This window comes from Capricornis sumatraensis, chromosome 15, assembly GCF_032405125.1.
Source record: "Capricornis sumatraensis isolate serow.1 chromosome 15, serow.2, whole genome shotgun sequence".
NCBI classification, from domain to species: domain Eukaryota; kingdom Metazoa; phylum Chordata; class Mammalia; order Artiodactyla; family Bovidae; genus Capricornis; species Capricornis sumatraensis.
In genome coordinates this window covers 61007932-61031682 of record NC_091083.1, presented here as the reverse complement: position 1 = coordinate 61031682, position 23751 = coordinate 61007932, and the positions used below count along the sequence as shown (strand labels likewise).

Below are 23751 nucleotides of genomic sequence, written 5' to 3'. Positions count from 1 at the left end.
GGAACTTCTTAGAAGAAACTCAAAATGATCTATTTTTATTTAAATGTTCCCTTCACCTCCTCTCTTTGAGAAAAGTAGTAGTTTCAGTAACACATGCTGTTCTTTCCATAGTTATATCTCATTCCCTGTCTTGAAAAAAATCTCTGCAGTTTGTGATGAGGGTTTTTATCCTGACTTCAATATATGTTAACATTTTGGGCATTGAATATTCTAAGACATGTCTTAGAATGCTTTCATTTTCATCGTTGTTTTTTTTTTATGTATTTTAAGTTGTATGACCTGTTTTGACGTGGAGTGCATTTAAAAAGTTGGTGTAGGAGAGGACTCTTTACCATGGTACGTGTTGGTTATCTGATATGTAATAAATTCATGGTTTCATGGCTGATTTTCCACCTTCCAGAGGGAAGTGGGGGCGGGGGCTTCTGCAGTGTCCAGATCAGAGGAGCCATTCACAGCATGTTCTCACATGTTCCATGTTAGCCTGATGAAACCTGCCCTGCCGAGGCATGAACTTTCCATACTAGCCGTCTCCGTGTTATGTTCAATAAATTCTGTGCTCTGAATGTATTTGAAGGATGCTTCAGTGTAAAATTATTTGGAATGGATGGCCTAAGAGCATTTAGCCGTGCTTTAGACCAGATACTAGAGCCCATCACTAGCTCTCTTACTGTTCCTTGGGAACACAAAATTGGTTTAAATGAACAATCAGATATTTTGTGCCCGAAATCAGCGTTATGGAACGACTTAGGTCAACCTGCTTATTTTACTGATGAGGAAACTTTTGCCCAGAGAGCTTCAGCATGGGGACCAGGCCTGCATCCCTGTGTTTTCCTGTCAGGGGAGGTGTTTGTTGGTGACTTACTGATCACTCACTGGTGTAAACTTCCTCCAAGCCCACACACTGGGGTGGCGTTGGTCTTTTAAGCCATGGCAGATAGTCTCCATCTTCCAGTGTTTTCATGTTAAAACATTAATGAAAAACATTTTGACCTCTTTGGAGGAAGTTACACATGCCAACGGGAAGGCTTCATGCAAGAGCGAAGGGTAGACAGCTCCTCTTCAGTGTCCTCCAGTCCCAAACCCACTTCCCTTCTCCCCAGGCTCCCCACACCCCATTTCCTGTTCAGCTCTCCCCAGAGATGCCCTCTGTGTACTGCTGTGTGTGCAGAGCCCTTTTGTTTTATTACACACAAGCAGCAGCACACACTCCCCTCCCTGTCCTGAGCGCTACTTTATAGTGCATCTTAGAGATCATTTCGTGGCCACACACATCTGAATGGCTCCGTGGGTCTCCCCTGGGTGATTTTTCTCAACCAGCCTTCTGAGAGGTGCACCTAAGTCATTTCTAGTCTCGCTGCTGCAAACACAGCTGCAGCAAATGCTCCTGTAAGTGAGCTGGAATATCAGGAGAGAGTTCCTGAAAGAGACTTGGGAAAGGGCATTGTGTGCGTGCATAGTCACTTAGTTGTATCCGACTCTGTGACCCCGTAGACTGTAGCCTGCCAGGCTCCTTTGTCCATGGGATTCTCCAGGGAAGAATACTGGAGTAGGTTGCCATTTCCTCCTCCAGGAAATCTTTCTGACTCAGGGATAGAACCCGCATCTCCAGCATCTCATGCATTGGCAGGCAGATTCTTTTACCTCTGTGCCACTTGGGAAGCCCCACAGGAAAGGATGCCTGCGTGTAAAATTTGACCCCGTGACTCCACATCTTACAGAGGACGTGGGGGCATGTGGCCCCAGAACTGCCTCCTTTCCTCCTGTTTTCTTCACCAGCATCTTGCCTCGCTCACCTTTTTGATATTTGCTCATCAGAAGCATGCACTTGGTTTCCCAGTTTTAATCTGGGATTTCTGTGTGTGAGGTTGAGCAGCTTTCATGGGGTAAAGGATCAGCAGTGACATTGAAAGGCACACCACACAAGGGGCTGATGACAGAATGACAAAAATGAAGATGCTAAGGACACATTTATGAATGTGCAAATAGGAATCTATGTGATTTCACTAACAGGAAAATCACATGCTGCAAAGAGTACAGAAGTGGACTGGGTGGGAGAGGAAATCATACTGTGTGGCCAGCAAACTGAGCTCGGACTGTTGACCCAAATCAGCAGCCTCACTACTGCACTGGGGTCTGAACATCACACGTCACATTCCTGGGATCCTTTGGCTATGGCTCTAAGAGGATGTGTTTCAGCCTCCTAGTCCATGGCAAAGCTTCCTCATATAAAAGCTACCGAAAATGGTAGTAATCTGTACAGGGTTAAAATCCCAGCTGTGAAATGGAAGCTTTTTTTTTTTTTTAAGCTTTTCATTTTGTATTGGAGTGTAGCCAATTAACAATGTGGTGATAGCTTCAGGTGCACAGGAAAGTGACTCAGGCATACATATACGGCTATGCATTCTCCCCTAAACTCCGCTCCCATCCAGCCTGTCACAGCATGGAGCAGAGTTCCCTGCGTTGTACCGTAGGCCCTTGTTGGTTATCCATTTTAAATATAGCAGTGTGTACACGTGCATCCCAAATTCCCTAACTATCCCTTCTCGCCTGGCAACTATCAGTTCCTTCTCTAAGTCTGTGAGTCTCTTTCTGTTTTGTAAATAAGTTCATTTGTATCATTTCTTTTGAGATTCCACATATAAGGGATGTCATATTTCTCCTCTGAGTTATTTCACCTCAGTATGACAATCTCTGCTGCTGCTGCTGCTAAGTCGCTTCAGTCATGTCCGACTCTGTGCAACCCCAGAGATGGCAGCCCATCAGGCTCCTCCTTCCATGGGATTTTCCAAGCAAGAGTACTGGAGTGGGGTGCCATTGCCTTCTCTGATGACAATCTCTAGGTGAGGCCTTTTTAAACAAGAAAAGGTGCTATACTGAGGAAGTAACCACACCAATTTGCCATTATCTTTCGTCAGTGCATTAGAAGACAAATCTACTCCCTAAGAACCTGCCGGGTCCTAAATGGGAGTGACGCACTGCATCAGACGCAGAACGCCCTCGGAAATCATACTCAGAGTCTTGACTTCCTTTTTTTTTTTTTCAAGTTGAACTTCTGTTTTCTGAGCAATATTTGACCACTAAGGTCACTTCAAAGCAGTGAAGAAATAGCAAAACTTTGGAGAAACACAAAACGAGTGTTATGGACTTCTGGAAAAAAGTACCTTTATGCTACTTCAAAAATGTTAGGACAATGTGTATAGGGGGCAGGACTCTTTACAATCAAGCCAAGGCCCACTGTCGTATTTTAAGCCTCTCCTTGCAGTCACATTGCCAGTTCTAAACGTGACTCCAAACTCCATTAGGAATGATAAAGTCATCAAAGGATAGCCATCCAGTCCCCGTGTCCCTGTCATGTGTGTGCTAAGTTGTTTCAGTCGTGTCTGACTCTTTGCAACCCTCTGGACTGTAGCCCACCAGGCTCCTCTGTCCACAGGCTTCTCTAGGTAAAAACACTGGAGTCGGTTGTCAGGCCCTCCTCCAGGGGATCTTCCTGACCCAGGGATCAAACTGCGTCTCTTACGTCTCCTGCATTGGCAGGCGGGTTCTTTACTGCTAGTGCCATCTGGGAAGCCTATGCCCCATCATACCCTCAGCATTTCCCCTAAGTCTCAGCCATTGAGGACAAGCGAGATTTACAGACATTGGCTGAGACTGCCGGCTCTAAGGCACCTTCCCAAGCCCACCACCCCTGCCCCCAGTTCTCTGTCCCTTTATTGGATTAAAAGCAATTTGAAGGGACATTCTAGGTTCTGTCATTGGATTTGGCCTTGTGGTATTTTTAATTTTGTTTTTTAACCCAAGCATTTCATTTAATAGTATTAACAGCCAAATAGTTCTAACAGGCTCATAATGAAAACCAGCAGACCCTCATCACTCCTGGCTTCCATTGCCTAGAGGCAGCTGTTTTTCGCACTAATTTCTTCTGGTAATTAACCTCTATATTTCTGAATAGTGTGCATGTGCTGCTTTTTTCTCGATTTTTCATGTCTAGGTACTATTTCTTGATTTCCTTCTAAGGAAGATAAGGGTTTAGCTCCAATAGCCTTTCTCCCCACCCCTGTCTGCAGCACAGTCTCCTCTCCTGTCCCTCTCTGCATGTCATGTCATCGTTTCTGGCTATGCAAGTATCCTTATGCATGGTGGTGGTTGTTCAATCGCTAAGTTGTGTCCTACTCTTTGTGACCCCATGGACTGCAGCACACCAGGCTTCCCTGCCCTTCACTATCTCCCGGAGAGTGCTCAAACTCATGTCCATTGTGTTAATGATGCCATCTAACCATCATATCCTCTGTTGCCCCCTTCTCCTCTTGCCCTCAATCTTTCCCAGCATCATGGTCTTTTTTAATGAGTCAGCTCTTCTCATCAGGTGGCCAAAGTATTGGAGCTTCAGCTTCAGCATCAGTCCTTCCAGTGGATGTTCAGGGTTGATTTCCTTTAGGATTGACTAGTTTTATCTCCTTGTTATCCAGGGGATTCTCAAGAGTCTCCTCCAGTAACACAATTTGAAAGCATCGATTCTTTGGTGCTCAGCCTTCTTTATGGTTCAACTCTCACATCTGTACATGACTACTGGTAAAACTATGGCTTTGATTAGATGGACCTTTGTTGGCAAAGTGATGTCTCTGCTTTTTAATATGCTTTCCAGGTTTGTCATAGCTTTCCTTCCAAGGAAAATATTCTTCACGGCTCTGCCTTCTATGTTCCATGAGTGTATGTATCCAGGACCTTCCCCTCCCTCCCCCAGAATAACTGCATCTTAGTGTTTTGTTTCTTAGTTTTCTATGTATCTGGAATTCAGCCTCCAACTCTGACAGAAGTATAACTCTCTTTAGTACTTTCACATATTGGGTAGCCTGTGATTTTTATGTGTGAGTGTGTGTGTGTGTGTTTTCTTAGAAAAGCTCCCTCCTGGGACCTCTGCATCCCTTGCTATTCTCTGGACTGATATCTCTAGGCCTTTCTGCCCAGCTCTCATCCCAAAAGGGCCCTTTCTTCCCTTTCATCTTGGGAGCTTCCTTTGCTCTCTCCTGGGTTGGGTTTCTTGTTTTCTGGCTCTCTTGCTTTCTCCTTGTTTTACTACCTGCTGAAGAATGTGGCAGCATGTATCCTTTAGCAGATTTCTAATGGAGAAGTAAGGATGAGATCATTTTTCTGAGAATTTCACGTTCCTGGAAGTGTTCCATTCTGCCCTCCTACCTGGTTGATAGTTGTAGTGGGTATAGTAATCAAGGTTGGAAATCATTTAGAGGATTTTGAAGCATTGTTCACTGATTGCCAGTTTCCAGTGTTGCCCATAAGAAGTCAGAGGCCATTTTAATGTGTGATCCTTTTTCTATTTCTGGGGAAATTTTTCAATCTCCAACTTTCTTTTGATTTTTTTTTTCTGTTAATGTATTTATCATTTTCAAGACTTCTTTCTTTTCCAGTTATTCTTACTTGTTTATGGCCAGCTGCTGTTGCTAGATGTATATGCTGCTTTCTTTTCATTGAGGATATTATAGTTCTTTTATTGTTGTTCTAGAAGCTTCTGTTTTGTTGTTCTATAAGAGAGACTAAAAAATGGTGGTGGTCTTTAAAAGGTTAGCATTCTTTTCACTGAAGAAAGTATAGTTTTTGGTGTGGGTCTATCCCCTGCAGTATCTACTACTTGCTACTTGCTTTGGACTAGATTTGTGTCTCTACCATTTGAGAGGTTTTCTCAAATGCCTGGTGATCCTTGACCGTCCTTAGCTATTTATTTGTGGTTGTTTAGTTGCCAAGTCATGTCTGACTCTTTTGTGACCCCATGGACTGTAGCCCACCAGAGCCCTCTGTACATGGGATTTCCCAGGAATCCCAAAGTGAGTTGTCATTTCCTTCTTCAGTGGATCTTCCCTACCAAGGGATCAAACCTGTGTCTCCTGAATTGGCAGGTGGATTTTTTACCACTGAGCCACCAGAGAAGCAAGTATTTTTAGTGAACCACTAAGAAGCTGATGGGAAGGTGCATGGGTGAAGGTGGGATTTGTTGAACAGTGGGTTTCAGTGAAAGCTAATTCGTTAGGGACCTAACAGATACCTCGCTGAGGAATTTCTAGCTGTCAGTACCTGTAGTTGGTTTAGCTGGGGCTCATTTCTCCAAAGAGGAATCTTACCTGGCAGCATAAGTCTGGCCATCATCCCTTAACAAGGAAGAAAATGTACAGCTTCAGTTTCACGTGTAGAATTGTCATTACTTCATTTTTACCTTATACCTTGTCCTTGCCCTAAATAGTTTCCACGTCCAAAGATACTCTAATTAAACTGCTGGTTGTTAGAGGGGTTAGGGACAGGACCTGGGGGGCAAAACTCCTTTTATAGACTTTCAAATGGTCCTCCTATTTCCAGCCCTACTGCTGTCCTGCTTCTGAGTTGCCTTGGCCCACCAATTCCTTAGCCTTCAGGTCACAGTGGACACACCTCTGAGCTCCACCTCTCAGCCAACCCGCCAGCTCTTGTCTTTGACTTTCTTGTAGCCTACTACAGAAAGGGGCCCATCTGTGTTCCAGATCCCAGAATTTTCCTCTTGTTGGCTGTTGTCTCTTTTCTTTTTTCATCTGTGTGATTTTGTGCCTTTTTATTCTTTTCCTGACGTTTACTGGGATTTCAGAAGAAAGTAGAGGGAAAAGCATGTGTTCTATCTGGCCACTTTAGCCAGAAGCTTGGCAGACCTTCCTGGTGGATGCTAAGTCAATATTTATAGGTCTTATTAAACAGACATGGCTGATTTTAACAGAAGCAATAAACCACCTAAGTTTTTTGTTAATTTATTTTCTCCTGAGGTATTAAAAAAATACCAGATGTAGGAGGAAGAATAGTACATTATTAATTAGTAGCCTTTAGGAAATAAATGTGACATCACTGAGAAAAGACCCAACCTCACCAAGTTTCCTAATTTAAAGCCATTCCTCTTAGACTATGTTGTTGATTCCTCTTGAATCACTTGACAGTTATAGTCTTTCCTGTTGAAGATGGGTGGCTCCAGGAATTATTATCAGGTTTCAGCTCATTTTGCTTGTGGGGGAACCAGAGCAGCAAGAACATGGAGTCTTAGGTGCGTTTGTGAGGCTGAGGGTGTCCTCAGTCTCCGTGACCTCTGTTAAGTATGAGAAACCCGAGATGGATTCTCAGGGGATCCTGTGTTGGGTGCTGTGACCCCCTCTCCTGGGACAGCAGTTGTACCTAATGTCCTTCCTAGAGAGAGTCTGGCTAGTAGAAAATAGGTATCTTCAAGTTCACAGAGTTCTGCTTTGTCCATCTTATTAAAAAAGCAAAATTCCAAGCTGGTATTTAAAGAACGTAGTTATCATCTTGATGCTTGAATGCAAAGCACTCCCAGGCAGTTCTCAGAGCATTTCTTCATTTAACCAGTGTTTATTGAGCCCCTGCTCTGTGCCAGGCTCTGTTTCACACCCAGGGGGACAGTGGGGAACCAGATAGACAAGGGTCAGCTTGTCAGGGAACTCATACTCTAGAGGAGAGAATAGTAGTGTCAGTCACTCAGCCATGTCCAACTCTTTGCGACCCTGTGGACTGTAGCCTGCCAGGCTCCTCTGTCCATGGAATTCTCCAGGCAAGAAGACTGGAGTGGGTTGCCATTCCCTTCTCCAGGGGATCTTCCCAACCCAGGGACTGAACCTGGGTCTCTTGCATTGCAGGCGGATTCTTTACCATCTGAGCCACCAGGGAAGCCCCTAGAGCAGAGAGGCTGACAAGAAAGAAGGAAACCAACAAATAGGGTATTTGAGATCCTGACAATTGCTGTGGTGGGATAAAAAGGATGCCCTGGTGGGCAATGACACAGTGGGGTGAGGTGAGCAGAATGCTCCAGGCAGAGGGGGGATCAGAGGCAAAGTACCTGAGAGGGACCACATTCGGGACAGCAGGGGGGCAGCTGGCTGGGGCTGATGGAGGATGGAGGTGGCCAAAGGGGTCTCAGGGAAATCCGGGGTTCATAGGAGGGTCGGCCTCGAATCTGAAAAGTTGAGTCCTAGGGAATATTGGCAGGTAATTGACTCCCAGGCTCACGTCCATGTGATGGTGGTTATGTGTGACAAGGCAACGGCTGTCTGTCACTTAAGGCCATAAGGAACAGACTGGGGGTCTCACACTGCTGCCCAGGTGACCCCCTCTGAGCAGAGCAGCCCCTCCCCAGCCGGCTCCACTAATGGCTGGGAGGGGGTCCAGGCCGGGCCAGCACTGACGCTGGTCCCTCCCTGCGGCCGGCAGCTCTGCCCTTCCCCACTCCCGGCTGCGTCATGGGCCCCAGGGACCAGAGCCACCGCGTCACCTTGAGCTGCGTGGCTCAGGCCAGCTGCACCGCTGGGAGACTGAGCACGTTCATTTAGAGAAAGCAAAGAAATAACTTCTGTTGATAACCAGCATCTGTTAGTTAATAGGCCTCTGAGAGCTGTAGACAATTTAAACTTTTTATTAAAAAAGAAAAAAGCTCATTTACCCTCCTGGGAGCCTGCGCTATGAAATTATAAACTGCACAGGTTTTTTTTTTTTTAAACGTGACTGAACATACAATGGAGAACATTAATTTTGTTTTGTTTTGAATGAGAACTGTTGGTTTTACTTTCCCCTCTTCTGATTAAAGTCATCTTGAGTTCTCTGTGGAAGGTCCAGACATAACGATAAGGTGGGTCCCCAGCCCTGGAAGAGTCCCCTCACTCAGTCCTCTGGGTCAAAACCCACCCCTCACTGGAGCCCAGGGTCTGGGAAGCTTGGCTTCTTGCCCGGGAGAAAAGAGCCTGGAACTTTCTGTCAGCAATGAGTGGGCTTCCCAGGTGATGCTAATGGTAACGAACCCGTCTGCCAATGTCGGAGATGTGGATTCGACCCCTGGGCCAGGAAGATCCCCTGGAGGAGAGCATGGCAAACCACTCCAGTATTCTTGCCTGGAGAATCCTATAGACAGAGGAGCCTGATGGGCTATGGTCCATAGGGTTGCAAAGTGTCAGACACTACCGAAGCAACTTAGCACACACACATCGAATGTTCCAGAACCAGGAAGCCCAGGATGGGAGGGTGCCTCCATCTAGTCCCTGGGGCCAGGACCCTTCTCTCTTCCTCAGCATAGGCTTCCCAACTAGGGGAGGCTCAGTCATGTCCTCCAAAGCAGCCCTGAACTGCTTTCTTCAAACACAGTCAGGACTCCCACCCCTGCCAGGAACCAGTGCCCCAGTGGGACACCCCGAGTCAGAGGCTCTGCACTCAGGCTCTTGGGGTCCAGCTGCGGTGACCTGGGACTGATCCCTCTCTCCTCGAAGCCTGGATTCTCTCTGCAAGTTGCAGAAGTCCCACCCTACCCTGTGGGGCACCCCTCTCATGGGATGCCTCACCGGGCAGTGCCTTCTTTACTGGTGAAGGTTAACTGCGATCACCAGCCTTGGTTTACCCAACCATATTCATCCTGGTTCTACTGAGCACCAGGTATGGCTGTACCAGTTGGAAAAGATCCCGGTGACTGAGTCAGTCCTTCCCTCGAGGCAGAGAATAAACATGAATAAATCTGACAGTGATCAGCAAGCATTATAAGGAACATAAAGCAGCGTGATGGGGTGGATAGAGAGGAGAGCAGGAAACGCAGGCTGCCTTGGGGGTAGGGGGTGGAATATTTATGTGGCTTCCCCAAGGAGGTGGCATGCAGTCTCGGGTGTGAATGAAAGGAGTCGCATCTCTGTGGATCTGGGGGAGGAGGAACCGGGAGGCAGCAATGACACGTGCAAAGGTCCTGGGGCAGGAAACAGCCTGGTGTGGTCAGGAGACAGAAGCACACCCAGGGAAGCCAGGGCAGCCCGTGGTATGCCCAGACCTGGGATTTTATTCTGTGTGTGCTGGAAGCCCCTGGAGAGCTTTAATTAGCACAGGGCAGTGGTGTGAACCGAAGGAGCCGCACAGAGAGAGCCAGGCTTCACCTCCACTGGTTTTATTCTCTTTCACATGTTCTCCACAAGATACTTCACTTCCTTGCTTTAGAACCATAATCCCCTTGGTTGACTTTAATAACCAGCAGGAACATTTTTCAGGCTGTTTAATTTTATTAAAAGATTCAAATTTGATGATAAATGGTAGTATGGCTGCCTCAAGCCTCAGATACAAGACTTGCTCAGCCGTGGACATGTTCCCGCCACCCACCCTCATCCCCACCAAGAACACAGACACACACAACCCCCACTGTGATGCAGTCTGAGACTGTAAATAATCTAATTATTTCTTGTACTTCGGTAAATATGCCAGGAACACTCATAGCTCTCTGAGACCTATAGAGAATATTAACTTGGTGTGTTTTTTTTTTTTTTTCCAAGAAGGATGGGTAGATAAGTTAGCAATTTCAGCGGACTGATTGAACCCCACACCGTTGAACAGAGGACAAGGGCCTCCCTCTGAAAGCATCATTAGCCTCACAGACAATTGTTCAAGATCTGCCATAAGAGCCAGAGATAGATAGGATTCTAGGATTCGGGCAGAGGAAGGAGGGCGTGACTCATCAGCACAGTGTCCCGGAAACCCTTGAGCCCACCAGGAGGCCAGTTAATTTCGCGGTGTACAGACGAGGCCCTGGGAACGCAGGCAGGGTCCCTGGAGAGGCACAGCCTGTCCCCACCGTGATGACAGCTCCCTCTGAACTGAGAGCATGGGCACAGAAGCACTGCAGAGGACAGGCTGGGCGCGGCGTGGCTCTCCACCTCATCCTCCAGACACTGCTGGGCAGCCCAGTGACCCTCGGATGGTCCCAGAGATGCACTGGAGTTTTATCTCCCTCCTTGTCAGCCAAGCACAGGGAATCTTGAAAACAGAGGATGCCAATGCAGGCCTAATTACAGAGCACGTTAGTGTTACCGCTGTCATTAGTATTAATTACTTTCCAAAGGCTGGAAACACTGCTTTCCTCCAAAGACCTGGCCCCGGCCGCTAGCTCCACGCGCTGGCATATGGGGTGGGCAAGGGAGGCCGAGCTTCTAGGCTCAGATGGGGCTGCCTTGATTTCCTCCCTGGCCCAGGAGGGCTCAATTTCTCTGCACACGCTGTTGACAGCTTGAGGCCTGACTCACAGAAGCACAGGCGGGCGCAGACAAACGCCAGCAGTCACAACTCAAGAAAGCCAAGTTGCCCCCAAAGAGAGACGAGCCCCTGCCGGCGAGCTGAGTTGTGCTGAAAGCCCAAAGCAGCATCTTTAATTCATGGCTTGGTTTTGAGTTGGTATTGCTAAATGCAAATTAATAATCTTTAAACAGCAACCCACAGACTCAGGAGAACTGTGGCAGTATGCACATGGAGAACTGTGTTCCCAGTTCACTGAATCCTGGGGCTCCAGGAGAGAACTGGGGCACCATCGGGCAGGGAGATGGGCATAGTCCACTCCTCAGACTACCCAGGAAAATCAGAGTGAGCATGTAGAAACTCGGAGCAGGTGACTTTGATGCCAGGCCTGAGTCTGTGGTTGTGACTTAAGTTGCTGGCCGTAGTGCAGACCCTGCAGGTGCTGAACTGACGTAGCCAGGCTGTATCACTGTCCAGGACAGCCATGGGTGTAGGAGTCTATGGCCAGGAGGGAGTCCATGGGCCAGACGAGTGTCCTGAGGCACCAGCTGGAAGTATATACCTATTTCACAACCACTGGAGGAAGGCCGGCCTGAGGACCAGGAGTAGGACGGGGAGAGGGGCCACGTGGGGACATGGTGTCCCACCACCGACAGGCGTCTGCAGCCGATCCCCATGCTGCAGGGAGAAGCCCCAGGCCACGCTGTCACAGAGCACCAGGGGTGCTTGATAGGATGTGGGCCGCTTCTCCGGAGTGTCAGGACTCGAGCCGTCAGTGGGCCTTTGTCCGATGAAGAGCAGGCTTTGCCCAAGGGGGTCCCGCTCCATCCTGAACAGCTCATACTCCACGTGGGGCAGCCTGATGCCCAGTGGCAGGCACCCATTGGTGGCGGTGATGTCCCGCTCGGCTCCCAGGGCCCAAGCCCCCGAGCCCCCACAGCTGCTTGGTTCAGAGAAGTTGAGCATGGCCGTGGTGACCTGGTCCATGGGGGTGACGCGGGCCCTTGTGACCTGGAACACCAGCTCAGTGCCTCCTCGAACCTTGACAGACGGCGTGCCCTTGGTGTAGTGGCCGGCTGCATAGACAGTGAAGGTGGGCTGCCGGCAGGTGGGGTCTGAGAAGTGGTGGTAATACCCTTCCCAGGAGCGGTTGTGCCCGTGGAAGGTGAAGAGCCTGGTGAGGAAGAGCACGGCGGGGTGCACCTCACACCCAGGGCTGACCCAGCGGCCGCCCAGGCGCAGAGGCAGGGCCGCCTGGGGGGGCAGCACGGGTGGGTGGTGCTCATCAGAGCGGGCGATGAGGCTGCAGGCTGGACAGGGGTGGGCATGGTGCTGGCAGAGACAAAGGGGAAGGGGGTGACGTCAGAGGTGGAGTGCAAGGGTGCGCCTGGAGTGGGCTGGCTCGTGATCCCATCCCCCACACCCATCACTTCCTTCATTCTTGCCTCCAGCCCTGTGGTCATTTTACTCTTCTTGGACCTCTGTCAGCTGCTCCATCCTCTAGGGCTTTGCACCTGCTGCTGCTTCTACCTGGAACCCACCTTCCCCTCTGCCCCAACATGTGGCCTGACTGCCCTCTTCCCAACCTCTAAGTCTCAGCTCAGAGACTGGCCTCAGAGAGACCTCTTCTGACCTTGCCTTGGATGGTGGCCTTCAGAGATGCATCATCCCCTCTTTCCTCTTCTCTCCGCCCCTACCCCTTCATAAGCTCCAGAGAGCAAACCGTCTTTCCCTGGCTGTTCCACCCCCAGCCGAGCAAGGTTCCTGTTCACAGCAGGTGTATTGGGTGAAGGAAGGAAGGAGAGATGGAACTTGTGTCCTGGGATTTGAAAGGAGGTGTCCTTTCCCACAGCTGGCCTGCTTGATCCTGAAATTTGACCATTAACGTTTACTATCCTTCTTGCCTGTAGTTACTCCCTTCACTCCCAACTCATTCTTTGTTAGGTGCTTCCTAAGGGCCAAGAAAATCCCATGGACAGAGGAGCCTGGTGGGCTACAGTCTATGGGGTCGCAAAGAGTCGGACACAACTGAGCGACTTCATTTTCACTTTCACTTTCCTAAGGGCCAAGAGCTGGGCTGAGCGCTTTCCATGTGCTGTTACTTTAGAACCGCTAAAATTCTCATGCCTCCAGAACCCACTTGTTGAGGGTCTGTGCTGTGGTGGCTGAAAAGTTGGCAAAGTGATGAGACACAAAGATGTTCATTCCTGTGTTGTTTAGAACTGGAAACCCAGTCCCCACTGTACTATCGGGTGAGGTCACAGTCCTCAGGTGCCTGAGGCTGTGGATTTGTTTTCCTCTCGCTTTGGCCTTATTTACAGTTGCCTCTGCCTTATAAATTCTCATGAGTTGGGTTTACAGTAAAACACGTCAACAGGAAGTAGATGCTGAACCAAATTGCGTGGGAGGAGTCAGTCTGCTTTTGGAGTGAAAAAGCTCAGTCCAGGCCAAGAAGAAACAAGATACTGACTTCTTCTTTTTTTTTTTTTTTAAGGGAGCTGCTGCCCAGAATTTAGTTGAGAGCATCATTCTGAAAGGTAAATGTCTTGGAACAGCCTCTTGTCAAAGCAAGCATCTCTAGCTTTAGCTGCTCCAGAAGGGGACTCAGGGCCAAGGGCGTACAACAGGGCCAGGAAGGGAAATGCTTCTCGAGGGTCCAGCTGGGAAAACAGATCCAATTTTTTTTCTTGCCAAGAAAACAAAAAAAAACCCACATATTTCCACAGATTGCCGCTGGGTGAGTCTCATGCCAAACAAGGGGCATTTGGGAGTTCTGATTTAGAAAGGACATATTGGGTGAGTGAGAACTTTTTTTTTTCTATTTTGGATTGCTACATTATAAGCTCTTCTTATTTATTTCTATGATGAACCTACACTTGCCCGGAATTCTACTTCTATCATACAGAAAATGATATTCTTTTTGTTTTGGGGGATTTTGACCCAGGGGACCTGAAAGCACTTGGCAATGCTAAATAAATGGCTACAGAAATGTTTGTAACAAAGAAGCAAGAAAGCTGGGTAGTTAGCTGGAGTGCTGGTAATTGGAGTGATGGCCGATAAGAGTCTCCTCTAATTTAGGCATTTTAACCCACATTCCAATTGTTATTACACTAATGTGTATTGACAGGACATAATGTATTATATCAAAATAATCTCTGGGCTGCCTTTCTCCCTCAAAAGATATCTTCTGCATACAGGCTATCTGGGGATGCTGGCTGATGATCTGGGGCAACCAGTCTTCTGCAATGGCAGAAACAAATGGAGAACAAGCACGACTGGAAGGTGAGAGAGGGGGAGAGAAAGCATTTCCTTCTCCGATGCTCTGGAAGAGGGTGGAAGGAAATACCCATCTCCCTCAAAAAACCTTCCCGGGCATCACTGTGCACAAGTCTGGAGTTGCATGTGTTAATACACAAGACCCTGGCCAGCAGAATTCACACTTGTGTGCAAGCCAAACTCCTGATCTAAGCTTGTTATATAAAGTTATACCAACAACACAGAACAGTTTCTAATTAACCCCTAGAGGTGACACCAGGCTTAGATGATTTTGGTCGATTAGGACTCTATATCCAGGCAATGAATTTGGGGATCAAATTGGCTTTAAATTAACTTCTAGAAATGTTCATATTTACCATCTGGTTTGGGTTGTGGGCAAGGCTTGGGACCCAGAGAGCTTAAGGTTATGACTAATTCATCTGCAGTGAATCCATCTTAGAAATTATCTTCCTTTTTCTTTTTCTGTGGGGAGGGGGGCAGCTGGTTTGAAGACATTTAATTTAATGTCTGCACATCTGGCCTGCCAGCCCGGGCTCACACGCACGTGTGTCCTGCTTAGCGATCGCACTGCGGGCTGCATGGGTACCCTGGGTGGTCAGGCAGCAGAAGGGTAGGAGTGCGTGGCCCCAGGGACGGTGTCATCCTCTGCACCTTGCGGTCCTTTCTCTCTGTGTCCGGAGGAGACTGCCCTCCCAATGAGGTGATGGGTGCCAGTAATCACCCCAGCACCAGCACTTTCTCCGCTCTGAGAAGGATGGACATCAGAGCAGCCTGGAACATTGGCTGGCAAACAGAATTGTTTCGAGGTCATGAAAAGAACTCAGGCTAATTTTCTGAGTGTGAGAACTTCTTATTGTGCTTCCTCCCAGATCCTGAGTTGGGAGGAGGGAAGAGGGAGAAGGAGAGAGAGCAAAGGGTGCCCCCGCCTCCCACCGCCCCCCCATACACAGTGGGTGCTTCACCTCATTTGATTTAATTCCTTAAGTGTCTAGCATACAGCAGGCACTCAATACATGCTGAATGTGTGAGGGTTGCCTAAGGGTTCAAAGAGCACTTGATAAGGATACCTGAACGATTTTCACTTTTGAAAAATATCCCTTGGGTATCTGTTACAGACATTCTTAAACCAGCATCCTAACCTTAACTTCATTTCTACTAATCTCAACCTAAACTCCAAAGAATTAAAAATTCTTCTAATTGTGGGAATGGGCAGCAAAGCCCTGTAGCCCTGTAGCTTCAGTGCCCCCCAACCCCCCAGTTCATATAGCAACGTTTATGGGCCCAGCAAGTGTGCCAGCCCCTGGGCTCTGGGTGGGGACACAGAGGGGCAAGGGGCTTCCCCCTTGCAGAGGATCCAGTGCTGCTGGGGCAAGACAGTCAACCTGCAAATAAACAGTGCAGCCCTGAGTGTGTGCAGAGTGGGGATGGGAGGGGACGGTGTGGAGCAGAGACCTCAGAGACAGGGACCTGCACCATCCCAGCAGCAGGAAAGAACCCTCCAGAGTCCAGGAGGACCAGACTCAAGAAGGCAACCCAGGAGCTCCTGCTGGAAAAAGCCAGTCCTGTCCAGACCTGAGGAAAGGCCTCAAGCAGAGGGAAGAGCATGTGCAAAGGTCCTGAGGCCAGCAGACCAGTGTGGGGTTGGAGTGAAGGGGAAGAGGGCTCCAGGCAGGGACAGGCCCCACAGGCTCTCAGAACTCACCCTCCCTGGGCCCCAGACTCACCAGGGCACTCTGCAGAGGACGCTGGTAGCCGGTGGGCCGGTAGTGCCGCTGTTCGGCCCGGTCGGTGTGGATGTCCCCCAGGTAGAGCTCCTCCACCAGGCGAGGCGCGGCCCGGGGCTCGGGCTGCAAGCGGCGCTGCACGCGCACCAGGCTGAGCTCGTGCATGGTGAAGCCCAGGGCGGCCGCGCAGTCACGCTCAGCCCCGGCGCCCAGCAGTTCGTACAGGGCCCCGGGCAGCCAGGCCCGCGCCGGGGGCAGGCGGTGCGCGCAGTCCCGGCCCGCCTTACTGTGGTCCAGGCGCCCGGCCACGTCGAGCAGGGCGCGGCGGCTGTGGAAGACGACGCCCACCTTGTGCAGATGGTAGTCGGCCTCCGTGGCGCCGCGGGTGACCCAGGAGGCCCGGCGCAGGCGCACCCTGCCCTTGATGAGCAGCGAGTACGCGGGCTCGCTGCACGAGGGGTCCCGGTAGAAGAACTGGTAGGCGCGGAACAGGCGGTTGGGGTAGAAAGTATAGGAGCGGGTGAGGAACTCGGGTCCCGGGCGCACCTCGCAGCTGCGGGGCAGAGGGAGACGGCGTGCAGGGCAGTGAGCTGAGGTCGTGCAGGGTGAAGCCCGGGGCGGCTCCGGGCTCCACCTCCCGCAGCCTTCCTCTCAGGCCTGCAGGCTCAGTTCCCCCAGCTGCCCTCAGCCCCACTCTGCATGCTGGGGGCCTTCCCCTCTTGCCTTATGGTCTCAAGGGAAGCTTTCCTTCCATTCGGTACTAAGCACCTTTTTCAGCCGACATCTCCCCGCTTCTGGCCTGGGTCCCCCAGGGATCCCTATTGGTCCAGGAAATACACAGGCTTTGCAGCCAGAGGCCCATGGTTCAAACTCCATTTCAGTCCCTCATGAGGAGTGTGACCCGGGATGACGCCCAGCTTCTTCCTCCGGACTCAGGCATCAGATCCACAGTCCGGGCTCCCGGCAAGCAACCAGCACAGTGATGGCACCTGGGAGGTGTTTAAGAAATGGGGGCTCCTTTGCTTTGTGTGGGGAACCCTGTGCTCTGAGCTCCAGGAAGCAGGGTCCTGCCTATTCTCTCCCCAGTGGATTCCTGGCACCTGCTCCAGGACCAGGCACACACTAGATCCCCCAACCCGGGTCCTAACTGAGTGACTCATGAATGATGAACGCTTACATTGTCTCCCCATTTGCTAAGCTGACCACCACCGCTCCCCTGCCACCCCAAACCAGGTTTCATCCAAGTCTGTGACAGACTTGTTGATCTAAACTGGGGGGGTCAGCACACTTTTCATGGAAAAGGTCAGACTATAACTATTTTGTCTTTGTGGCCAGGTGGTCTTTGTTGCAATTACTCAAGATTGTGGTCTTGAAGCCAAAGTAGCCAGAGACAGCACTGTATGTAATGGGTGTGGTTGTGTGCCAGTAAAGCTTTATTTACAAAGCCAGCCCTGGTCCTCAGGCCTTATTCTACTGGTGATGAAAACAGGACTCCTGGACCCTGTCACACCCTGGGCTGGGGTCAGGGAGCATCTGGGACATTCCCATGGGTACTCAGCTGGGGTGGACGGTGGACGAGTCCCCCCACAAACAGGCAGTACCTGGACTGTTATTTTCTCAGTATTTTTCATACTAGGGCTGCTGGAGCAGGAGAAACATGTTCTCACTAGCCTTTTCTTTCTATCCTATGTCTTTAACACCAACCTCCCCTTTCTCCCAAAACAAACAGACTTGGGGCCTTAGGCAGGCAGTGAGAGAATCGGGTGAGAACTTAATGATGTTGTTTTGTTTTCAGACTTTTTTTTTAATGGCTACCTCCTATTTATGGCAAGTGGCTCAGCTCTCCATATTCATAGTGATATTATACTTCCTTTAAAACATAATCACAGTACTGTAAATGTGTACAGTATACCAATTACCCCCCAATAAAGCTGTAAAAATACATTAATATAATTACACCAACAAAAGCAAGTTGGTTTAAAGAAGAATCGTAAGGAAATCGTAAAGATTCTTAAGAAGAATCGTAAGAAGAACTACCACCTGTGAGAATTAGTACAGGTGGTAGTTAAACACAGAGAGAAGTGACTCACACCCCAGTGTGGGGAGATTTGCCCAGGGGACGGTAGCAGGTTGCACTAGATGTCCTCATGGTTCTCAGACTCTGGGTCCTTCCCTGTGCTGCTCCCAGAAAGCAGCAGACCCTATCTGAAGGGTACAATGGAGGACTTTCTAGGAAGAAAATATTAGAAGCTTCTAGAACTATCTGGAATGCTGTTGTCCCAGGGCAAGAACAGCCTGCAGCCAGCCCCCTTCCTCCCCATGTTCTGTCTCACAGTGACCCTGGCCCGTGATGCCTGAATTCCACCTGGCCCATGGACCCAAGATGGGGGCAGAGCCTGGGAATACATCCAGAGCAACTTTGCAGATCTCAAGTCCCCACCCACCCCAGGGAGCTGCTAACAGATGTTTGTCAGTGGAATTTTCCCCCTGACCTCAGGAGTGCATGGAGGATGTGCAAAGTCCAGTCCTTGACCCCAGAGTGGGACTGGCCCAAGGGGATGGTGGGTGAGGACACTGCCTGCCTTCTCTCTGACCCTGGGAGGGAGGACTCTCCTGGCTGCCCCACCAGTGAGGGCAGAGCGCCAAGCCCACCCCTCAGAGCAGCAGTGGGACTTCAGAAACGTCAGGTGAGACTATCAGATGAAAAGGAGAATTGGGTGGATGGCTCCTTCCGGCCTCCTAGGCTCATTCTGGGGAGGGTGACAAGCAAGCCCACGCCTGGGCAGCCTCTGGACAACCGGATGAATTGTGCCCATTTCACGGATGTGAACATAGAGGTTCAGGGCAAGGTCTCCCAGCCCAGGGGCCTGTGGTCTGTATGACCCTCGGGTCTTACCCAGTGGAGATCCAGGGCCCGTCCAGGCGTGGGGGCAGCAGCGCGGTGACCGGGGCTCTGTTGGGCAGGAGCTGCTGGCAGCGTGGTTCCCAGCGCAGGCGGCCTGCCCCTGCCATCCCAGCTGCCTCTGCAGTGCAAAGCAGACAGACCCAGGTCAGCGATCTGGGCACACCCTGGTTCTCTAGCTGACTGGCACCCGCCTCCTGGCTCAGGGGGCAGCAGAGGGCTAGGCAAGGGTCTGCGCCCACCTGCACCTCCTCCTGTGGCCAAGTGCCCCTGGGCAGTTGTGGAAAGGCCCTGCACCAGGGGCAGGAGGCAGCCAGGAGCCAGACAGAGGAGCCGGACAGTGGGACTGCCATCCTCTCCCCTACGAGCCCAGGTTCAGCTTGACCTCTGCTCCCTGGAGCAGCCAAACCTGCACCTGCCCCTCACGGCCACTCCCTTCATGGTCTCTTGGTGGTGCCAGGCCCAGGCATTGTCCATCTCGACATGGGTGGACCAGGAAGGCACTGGGGTACACAGTGACGCTCAGGATGTGTGTGGTAGGGCCTGGGCTGAGGCATGAGGCCAACAGAGGGGCAGTGGGGGTGGGGGTTGGGGGCTCAGAGGGCTCATGGAAGATGGACCCCCACCCTCTCCAGGGACCCCTCCCTCCCCTGCCAGATATGATCATCTGGTGGAGACCAGACAGGCCTGGCCAGATCTTCACTTCTAGGAGCGGCTCGGAGGTGAGAGCACCAGGCCCTTCATCTGCTAAAGAGCAGCAATTCCCCTGGAAACTGTCATCCCCACTCAGAGAGGCGGGCTTGACATGGCCCAGATGCGGGAGGCTGTAAGCTTGGTGGTGAGCAGCGTCCAAATGTTACAGCCACTGCAACCCACTGGCCCCACTCCATCGCCAGCCTTCCCAGGGTGTTTCCCTCTCCACCACACCAGGTTCAGGAAAGGCACTCGGGCCAGGAAGCTTGGGGTCCCCTCCTTGCCCATTTGCAGCAGTCTTCCGGGGCCCCCAAGCTCTCTGCTCCCCCTTGGCCTGCCAGAATGGATTCCTCACTTTCCTGGAGGTCTGGGGTCTCCCTGGGAGACTCTTGGGTTCCCCTGGGACCGGCTGAGAAAGCTGGAATGACGCTGATGGTGACGACGACAAGAGGCAGCAGCAGCCCCTGTTAGCTGGGTACCGACTCTGGGCATCTTTATTATGTTATTTTATAAATATTTTTACACGTTAGCTCACCATCGCGATGACCCTAGGGAACGGTGTTAGTCTCGACTTCCCATGATGGTCAGAGCCAAGGGCTCAGTGAACTGGGCTCAGCTGGCCCCGGGCCTGGCCTGCCCCAGGGGATGGAGCCAGGCTTGGAGCCAGGCCGTGGGCTCTGGCCTGTCAGCTTAACTGTGGCTTCTTTTGAATCACAGGCAGGGGAAGGGGTTGAAGGGATGAATGAGTGAAAACGCCGCAGCACTGGATCCTCGTATGTTCCTGCTGTGCCCTACACCTGATTTATGGACTTCAATCAGCCAAATAAGAGGGGTGGAGGCAGACAGCTGGCGCGCCAGCGCTGCGCTGTCCCCAAGGACAGGGGGCACTTGGATTGCCCCAAGGGCTGTCAGGGGCACTCCTCAGAGTAGCTCCATGCAAGGAGAGTCTTGAAAGAGTAGTTCTGTGTTCACTCGGGCACATCTAGTCTTTTGGGGACCAGACCCAGGACGCTGAGGCGCCTGAGTTGGGCCAAACGCCCAGCAAGGCTGATTGGGAGTCTGGAGCTGAAACACACACACAAGGGTATCCACGCTTCACACCTTCTTCTTGAGCTCCCAAGAAGACATTGCTTTCACAACATGGTATTCTTTTTTTTAACTTAAAAAGATTTTAGTGTTTTTTTTTTTTTGACACCAAAAACATTTTGTATTTTGACATGAATCCTCAGATACTGTCTTCCCACTAAGTGTCTTTTAGTTTGTCTTGTTTTTCTGCGAAAATTTGGGATTTAATTAATTCAGGAGATGATGAGATATGGTGGAATCTCACCGTATTCCGAACATGTACACACAAAACACAAAATGGAGCCCTTCTTGGTAAAAAGCTCAGAGTGGAGCATGATATTGCCTCCTGGCCGGAGCTTCAACTTCAAGGTTACAAAAAATGAAACCAACCGATGAGAAATGAACTCATGAAATGCTTCCAGTCCCAGCTTTGGAGGCTGCTTATAGATTTCTTTTCTCTCTCTCCCTCTCTTCTCCCCTAGAAAAGTCTGGGCTCAGGAAACCACAACGGAAAGCAGATGGTGCCATGGGCTGGCTTGCACGACTTTTCCCAGGGACCTGATAGACCGAGTTAAATGCGTGGGCCAAATTGATTTTTATCAACCATGGATTTTTAATTAACAGTGGTGTCCACTTGCCGCCATCCATTATTTACTGTTTACCCACTAATTAAAAATTATGCTGCTTTTGCACTCATAAGAGCAGGACATTTGAAATTAGATCGTGTTGTTGAAATTACCTGCAGAATGAAATCCGGAGCGTCCAATTGCTCAGACCAGACTATTGGGGTTTCAGTTCTGATGTGCTCCAGCCTGTTGTGTGATTGTGAGTTAGAATGCCAGCAGTGGGCTGCACGGCAGACATCACATGGAGCCTGCCTGGGGCCTTAGGGAGAAGACGACTTCGGAGCCTGTCTTGAGCACCGGTACTTTGTGGTCTCGAGAGGTGGTCTCACCCCGTAACCACCCAGGAGGCAGCCGGTTGGCACCCTGATGGAGTGCTTCCACATGCCAGCCATTCCTACGGACCATCTGCAAGACCTCCCATGGCCCAGGTTCCGTCTGTGCCCCCATTTTGCAGACAAGGAAACTGAGGTTCAGAGGGTGGACAGTTGGCTACCCCAGGCAGGTGCTTCATATTCAATTAACAAATAAAATAGGGTAAAATACACCTAACATAAACATTACCATTTTAACCACTTTAAAGCATACGATTAAAATTCAGTGGCATTTAAGATGTTCACCAGGTCATGCAAACATCAGCTCTGTCGAGTTCCAGAATCTTTTCATCACCCCAAAAGGAAGCCCTGCACACATTAGCAGTCACTCTCCACGCCTCTCTCCTCTCAAACCCTTGCAGCCACTAATCTGCTTTCTGTCTCGGTGGATTGGCCTATTTGGGGTATTTCGTAAAATAAAAAATATGTGCCCTTTTCTTATCTGCTGTTCACAACACTTCTATTAGGTGGACGTGATTATCTTCATTTTCCAGATGAAAAATGGAGTCTTGGGAGCTGGTTTACACCCAGGTGCACCGTCCTGTTTTCTTCAAAGATCATGAAAAGCGTGGGTCTGGATCAATAGGGGCGGGGGTGGGGGAGAGAAGGCGTGGAGTTCGTAGCCAGAGCAGATGGAGAAATATCAGGTCTTCAGATATCTTTCTGTTGGGGGCAAAAAGCAAAAGAAAAACACTCGCTTTTTTTTTTTCTATCCTAATTGGCTTGTTCCGAGGTTCTGGGAGGTGTGCCAGGTGATTTTAGGTGCAGTGGTGAGTATTTCTTATTCCAGTGGTTACACATCGATTTTAGAGGGTGTTAAAAAGCAGCAGCAGTGGCTGTTACTGTAGCAAAATCAGGCTTTCACAGCCCACATTGCCAAAGATAAGACTGAGTTTTAAAAGGGGTTTGGTCTGCATTGGATTTTTAAAAAATTAAGTAACACTTTAAGTAAATGGTATTTAATAAGCAACTATTTAATATGCAGATATGGTCAGTAGCCTGAAGGGGTGCACAAAATGGCAGAGGCCAAGGTTATCACCTCTCTTCCCCCCATGGCTGTGCATTCTGGAGCCTTCAAAACCAAGGACAGCAAACTACAGGGCTGAAAATGGCAGGACTTTACTCTTTCCCAGTCTGGAGACCAGAAGCCTGAAATCAAGGTGTGGGCAGGGCTGCCTCTCTCTGGAGGCTCCAAGGGAGGGTCCTTCCTGCCTCTTCCAGCTTCTGGGGGCCCAGGGCATCCATGGCTTGTAAGTGTATCATTTTACTCTTTCCCTCTGCCTTCACATGACTGTCTTTTCTCTGTGTGTGTCTATGTCTTTGTAGCCAAACCTCCCTCTCCTCTCTCTTATAAAGACCTGAGTCGCTGGGTTCGGGTCCACCCTTATCCAGTACGACTGCATCTACATCAGCAGAGACCTTGTTTCCAAATAAGGTCACATTTACTGGTACCGTCTTTTTAGAGACACAATTCAATTCACAACCCATACCAAGCCACCCGGGCCTCCCAGCACCATAGCCTTTGTCCATTCACTTCTCTCTGCCCTCCCCTACCATGAACCTTGAATGGCTGTTACATGCTTTGTAAGGGAGCACGTGATGGCCAGAGTTCCTGTTCTCTTGGGGAGGCTGGCATTAATCAAGGAGACTCGCTCCCGATTGTAGTTTCAAAGAATCATAAGTGTCTCAAAGGAAATTTACACAATGGCCAAAAACTTCCTAATACACTTGGAGTAGCATTCCATGCTTTTCCTTAGGATCTCCAGGGCCCTTCAAAATTGGCTGTCTTCCAAGGCCATCCATAAGCTCCCACTATACTTCTCCACTGTGCGTTCCTGGGGATGAGCAGACTCTCCCGCCTCAGGGCCACTGCAGAGCTATTTCTTGGCCAGAGCACCCTCCCTCTGTTTTGAGCTGGGTGCTCTGCACTTTCTGCAGCCTCAGCATAACTGGGATTCCTGGCAGGCTGATGTCAGACCTTCCCTTTTGCTCTTTTCTACCTCTCTTCTCACCTGTACAGCACTCAT

At 50.1% G+C, this 23751-nt stretch overlaps 1 protein-coding gene across 1 annotated transcript; it reads right to left on the bottom strand.

Annotated features, from left to right (window-relative positions):
• Positions 1-11634: 11634 nt before the first annotated feature.
• On the bottom strand, positions 11635-19446 carry APCDD1L (APC down-regulated 1 like). Its single transcript, XM_068986794.1, has 4 exons — positions 19396-19446; positions 18964-19223; positions 16068-16620; positions 11635-12399 (listed from the first exon to the last, which is right to left on the bottom strand). The coding sequence occupies exons 1-4, from the start codon at positions 19444-19446 to the stop codon at positions 11635-11637; spliced, it is 1629 nt and encodes a 542-aa protein (XP_068842895.1).
• Between the last annotated feature and the right edge of the window lie 4305 nt (positions 19447-23751).

Excerpts from the sequence above, each read along its gene's own strand:
- APCDD1L (XM_068986794.1), bottom strand. The coding sequence starts at position 19,446 with ATGGACAATGCCTGGGCCTGGCACCACCAAGAGACCATGAAGGGAGTG. Across the intron at positions 19,224-19,395 it reads AGACCATGAAGGGAGTGGCC|GAGGAGGTGCAGGTGGGCGC; the intron begins GTGAGGGGCAGG and ends ACTTGGCCACAG. Across the intron at positions 12,400-16,067 it reads GTCCTCTGCAGAGTGCCCTG|CACCATGCCCACCCCTGTCC; the intron begins GTGAGTCTGGGG and ends TGTCTCTGCCAG.